This window comes from Oryctolagus cuniculus, chromosome 2 (assembly GCF_051225735.1).
Source record: "Oryctolagus cuniculus isolate XC-2025 breed Fujian yellow rabbit chromosome 2, ASM5122573v1, whole genome shotgun sequence".
Classification (NCBI taxonomy): Eukaryota; Metazoa; Chordata; class Mammalia; order Lagomorpha; family Leporidae; genus Oryctolagus; species Oryctolagus cuniculus.
The window spans coordinates 2,319,631-2,325,150 of NC_142868.1; the positions used below are offsets into that span (position 1 = coordinate 2,319,631).

At 73.1% G+C, this 5,520-nt stretch overlaps 1 protein-coding gene across 1 annotated transcript; it reads left to right on the top strand.

The window, feature by feature from the left end:
• Window positions 1-1,142: 1,142 nt before the first annotated feature.
• Window positions 1,143-4,962, top strand: HMX1 (H6 family homeobox 1). The gene is made up of 2 exons (XM_070069538.2): window positions 1,143-1,899; window positions 3,792-4,962. Exons 1-2 carry the CDS (start codon window positions 1,509-1,511, stop codon window positions 4,436-4,438), a joined length of 1,038 nt encoding a protein of 345 aa, XP_069925639.1. The 5' UTR covers window positions 1,143-1,508; the 3' UTR covers window positions 4,439-4,962.
• The last annotated feature ends 558 nt before the right edge of the window (window positions 4,963-5,520 follow it).

Here is a 5,520-nt window from a genome sequence, read left to right on the forward strand (position 1 = left end):
GCCTGGCAGCAGTGTGGCCGCCCCAGGCTGAACAGCCCAGTGCGCCCTGTCCTCGCCCTCGGCGGGAATCCGGCCCTAGACTGGGGCAAGTCCCGGATGTGTGCCCCGGCCGCCGCCAGGCCGCAGCGGGCCAGGCCTCGGCCCTTCCTGCTCCGCTGCCCGCCCACCCCAGGCCGCGCGGAACCTCTCTCCCTTCTCATGTCAGCTTTCCATTCTGGAAAATGGGGGCGACGCGCCCTCCGCACAGCAGGGCCGTTCCGCAGGCCAGGCGAGGCGAGGCGAGGCGGGAACCCGGGCCTGCGCGCGGCCTCCCCCCCGGGGACGCGGGCAGCACCTCTGTGGACGGGGTCCCTGGGCGGCAGGGGGGAGAGGGAGGTCCCCTTCAGGGCCACCCGCGCGTCCGCGCTGCGACCCTGGTACCCGCTTCGAGGGGAGGAGGATTCGGCGGGGGCCGGGGGCTCGCTCGCTCCGTCACTGCTCTCCCTGCCGCGGAAAGGCGAGGGGACCCTCCACCCCCATACAGGAAGGGGAGCTCAGGCAGGACCGCGGCCTCCCCGCGGCGGCAGGGAGGGGTCCGAGGCCGGGGTCTCCCGGGACTCGGGGCGCTGGTGGCCTGGCGGGGATGCCCAAACACGGCGTGACCGTGCGGGTACTCCCATGTCCTCGCACAGGCAGTTGGCCTTGAACCAGCCGCTGCTTCCTGGGGCATGAACACGCGCCGCGTTCTGCAGCCCCGGCGGGCAGCGTCCGCGTTTAAAACCGACCCGCGGCCCGGCCTCCTGCGGCCCCGCGGAAGCTCGCAGACCTTCTCGCCGCTCTGCACAGACGCGCACACGCGTGCACACCCGCATGGCCTCAGTCGCGCACCCCCCGCGCGCGCACACAGTCACTCCCGCTCGCGCGGCCCCGCACGCCCCCCGCGGCGGGTAATTGCCACCCTTGCCGGGCGCCGATTGGCCAGACTGTGCCTCATCGCGGCCCCGCAGCCAATGCGCGACCGCCTGGCCGAGGCCCCGCCCCCTGGGCGCGGGTGGCGCGGGCCGGGGCAATGGATCCCGCGGAGCCCAGCCCGGCGCGGACCCCCGCCCGCTCCCCGGACCGCTCTCCCTCAGCCGCGTCGCCGCCTGCGCGCTCCAGTCCGGCCGGCGTCTCCCGGCCGTGGCCGCGCTCCGGGCCACTCGCCGGGACCGCCGGCCCGGGCCGCCCCGCCCCCGCAGGCCCCTCCCCGTCCCGCCCCCAGCGAAGCCGGCGCGGGCGGCGACCCGAGCGGCGACGTGAAAGGCGAGCGAGGCGGCTGCCCGAGCGGCGGTCGGCGCGCACTCGCTCCCGGCGCAGCCCAGCCCGGCGCGGGGCCCGACGCCAGCGCCCCGGGGCAGCGGCTCCAGGCCCGGCCCGCGCGTGCGCCCGCGATCGCGCGCCAGCACCCCCGGCGAGCACGGGGACCCGCTGCGCCCCGGGCGCCCGGGACCCCGCGGAGCGCGGCAGAGCCCGACGGGCCCGCGACCGCGATGCCGGACGAGCTGACGGAGCCCGGGCGCGCCACGCCGGCCCGCGCCTCCTCCTTCCTCATCGAGAACCTGCTGGCCGCCGAGGCCAAGGGCGCGGGGCGCGCCTCCCAGGGCGACGGCGGCCGTGAGGACGAGGAGGACGACGACGACCCCACGGACGAAGACCCCGAGCAGGCGCGGCGGCGGCGGCTACAGCGGCGCCGGCAGCTGCGCGCGGGCACCGGGCCTGGCGCGGAGGCGCGGGCCCGGGCACTGCTCGGGCCGGGTGCGCTGGGCCTCGGGCCCCGGCCGCCCCCCGGTCCCGGGCCGCCCTACGCTCTGGGCGGCGGAGGCGCGACCCGCTGGTACCCACGCGCGCACGGCGGCTACGGAGGCGGCCTCAGCCCTGACAGTGAGTGAGGGCGCAGGGCTGGGTGGGCCGGGCGGCGGGGCCCGGCTTTCTCGCCGCGCTTTCGCCCGGTGACTTCGGGTCCGTCGCCGCCGCTCTGGGCAGTGCTCCTTCCGTGCAGCGGGGTCTGGGCAGGCGTTCGGCGCGTTCGCAGGCCCACTCAGTGGGACAGGGTGCCCGAAGGGACGCTACCCGCTTCCCAGGCCCTGCCGGTCCCAGCGAGGCCGGGGAAGGCGGCACTGGACAAAGCAAAGCCAGGAGTGAGACTAGGGCCGGTGGGCGAGGCGGGAGTGCAGGGAGGCGAGGACGTGGGGAGAAGCCAGGGCGAGAGAGAGGAAGATGCGGACAGGAGACTGGGAGCCACGAGAGATGGAGACCCGAGTGGGGCAGGCGGGGAACAGAGCGGCCCCTGCTGTGGGGGGGGCGGGGGAGGGGCGCCCTCTTCCACTGCAGCTGGGCCTCCCTGGGGTCCTCCCAGGCCCAGAGGCTAAGCCCCCCCTCCCCGTCTACCCCCTTCTCTTCCTGCCTTTGTTCCCTGCTGAGGGCCCCGGACTGGCTCCCCCCTCCTGCCTGGGCACCCTGACTCCTGAGTTCTGTCCCCTCCCTGGGGGACCTGCCTGGAACAGCAGGAAAGCCAGGGTCCTCCCACCCCCAGTGTTGCCAGCCCCTGGCCAGAGGCCCCCACTTACCCAGGACGCCCCCTCCCTGGCGTGGGAGTGATCTCCTCACCAAAAGGAGCCACCTCTGGGCGCTCGGAAAGCTGGGGGCCCACCCCAGCTCAGATTCCTGAGACTGGGTGACAGATGTGGCCTTGGGCATTGGCTTTTGTGAAGGGCCCTGCGGTGGGAAATTGTTCTCCCAGTCCTGGCGGGGGTCACTGCCCGTCGTAGTGCAGCCGGGGCCGGCAGCGGCGGCCTCGCCTTCTCACTTCGTGCCATGCGGGTCGGGGTCCCCGTCTCCACACCAGAGCTGGTGAGCCGGCTCAGCCCCTGTGGTCTTGCCGCGGCCTCTGGGGGGTCTGGGACGTGGTGGGGAGGCAGGGACTCCCCGGATCCGGTGGCACCCTCAGCAGCCGGCCCTTCCGTGGGCACCATGGGGGAGGCACGAGGGGGAGCTGCACACCTCCGTGCCATCAGGCACAGAGCTGGAGCCCTGGACACAAAGGCCGCTGTGGCTTGCACACCTAGCATGAGCGTGCAAACACACGCTGTGGGGAGGACCCCCGCGCTGTGAGCCCAGCCGCCGACAAGTGGTCCTGGGTCCCCAGCCACAGCCGGCCTCGCAGGCCACCCCGGGGACTACAAGTGTAGGGTGTGGGGGGCACGGTGCAGTGGGCGCTGCGGGTCCTTCGGCGCCGCGCGTATCCGTGCTCCCTTGGTTCCGACTGTGGCCACGGCAGGCTGCCCGGCGGGCGCCTGGGTCTGGGGTGCAGAGGCTGGGCCAGGGTCACCTGCCCGGGGTTTCTCTGGAGGGCTGTTTGTCCTAGTCCGTGAGGCCATTTCTTCGCAAGCGGGAAGCATTTTGTATCTGCGGCGGGCAGTAAGCAGGAGGGGTCGGCGGGTTTTTACTTTGGGGGCTGTTGGTGTCCGGTGCTCTAATTTCTCTGAGGGACGTCTTTCCCGCCCAGGGCTTCCCCGCCGGTGGTGCCGCCGTGGGGGGCGGGCAGTGGTCGCCGCGTCGGCCTGCTTGGTGTTTCTGTGTCTGCGTTGTTTCTTTCGCTTTGCTTGGCAGTGGTCCGGGCGCTGACTCGCTTTTCTGCATGTGCGCCGGGCACAGCCCTTCGCCCTACGCGTGCCTGCGCTACTGCTCTCCCGCTCGCTCGTGGCTGTCCGAGACCTGCGGGAGGCCTGGGGACCCGCCCCCCCACCAACCGTGTGCCCCTTTCTCCCCTGCAGCCAGCGACCGGGACTCCCCGGAGACCGGCGAGGAGATGGGCCGAGCGGAGGGCGCCTGGCCGCGGGGCCCTGGGCCGGCCGCCGCGCAGCGCGACGCGGCGGAGCTGGCGGCGCGGGGCCCGGCGGCCGGCGCAGAGGAGGCGGCGGAGCTGGTCGAGACCCCGGCGGCGGCGGCGGGGGAGGCGCGCGGCGCAGGCGGCGGCCGCAAGAAGAAGACGCGCACCGTGTTCTCGCGCAGCCAGGTCTTCCAGCTCGAGTCCACCTTCGACCTGAAGCGCTACCTGAGCAGCGCCGAGCGCGCCGGCCTGGCCGCCTCGCTGCAGCTCACCGAGACGCAGGTCAAGATCTGGTTCCAGAACCGCCGCAACAAGTGGAAGCGGCAGCTGGCGGCCGAGCTGGAGGCGGCCAGCCTGTCCCCGCCGGGCGCACAGCGCCTCGTCCGAGTGCCGGTGCTGTACCACGAGAGCCCCCCGGCCGCCGCGGCCGCCGGGCCCCCCGCCGCGCTGCCCTTCCCGCTGGCGCCCGCCGCGCCCGCGCCGCCCCCGCCGCTGCTCGGCTTCTCCGGGGCGCTGGCCTACCCCCTGGCCGCCTTCCCGGCGGCCGCCTCCGTGCCCTTTCTGCGGGCGCAGATGCCGGGGCTGGTGTGAGCGCCCGCGCGCTCGCCGGGGACCGCTGAAGGTGCAATGGCAGGAGGGGCGGTGGGCGCCAGGGCGCAGGCTGGGGAGGGAGGGGCTGCTCTCGCCGGCTGCGCTGCACCTGGGGAGCACCGGCCGCCTCCCGAGCCCTCCCCGGAGGGCCTGCGAAACTGTCCCCGCGGCTCCAAGCAGAGGCAAGGCTGGGTCCCGGCTCGCGGACGGGCAATACCGAGTGGATGGCGCCGGCACCTGGACCCCGCCGGGCCTCAGCAGGGCAAATTCAGCCACCGCCCTGGCGAGCCTGCGGCCGGGGCTTCTCTCCGATCTGACTGCAGAAAACGAAAAGCAGGGCCAGGCCGGCCCAGGCGCGCCCTGGCCGACTCGGAAGGCGCCCTCCCCGACTGCAGGGACCGGTGGACCCGCGGGGTCGGGTGTTCGGCTCTGAGCGGGGCCGGACTGCCGTTTCTCCCTGCTCTTGGGTTCTCCCTGCGAAGATTTTTTTTAAACGAATCTACGTATTTGCGTATGGAATAAAAAGGGACATTTTCTGGATGGTTTCACTGCTTTGTGGTCGCTGGGGCAGGCAGCAGCCAGCGGATTCTTTGCCCTCGCTCTGGGCACACCAGGAGCCAGGGCCGGGCCCGGTACAGGTGAGCAGGCCTTCGGAACCGAAGCTGCACCTCCTCCTCCTGACAGGGGGGCCAGCTGGGACCCCAGCGAGCCTTGGCGGTGGGGGAGGGGCAGCAGGAGGAAGAGGCGACTGTGGCCTGCCGTTCTGAAAGCAAAGGCAGAGCCCGGGAGCCCCGTGGAGTTTGCCCAGGCCACCCGCCCTGTTCCTGCAGTGTCCCCTGCCCTTCCCCGGCGCCCTATCGGACCAAATCCCGGCATTCCAGGCAAGGTTCTTCTGGGAGCCTGCCCGGGACAGCAGCTCCAGCGGTTTGGGTCTCGGGAGCCACCCCCGTCAGCCTCTCCACTTGTGGGTGAGGGGGAGGGAGGCTTTCTTTGAGCCTGGGGGTTCTCTGAAAGGGTCAATCGCGTGGCAGAATCAAGCCTCTGTAGAAGACAGGCCCGGCTCCCTCCCCTGCCTCACTTGG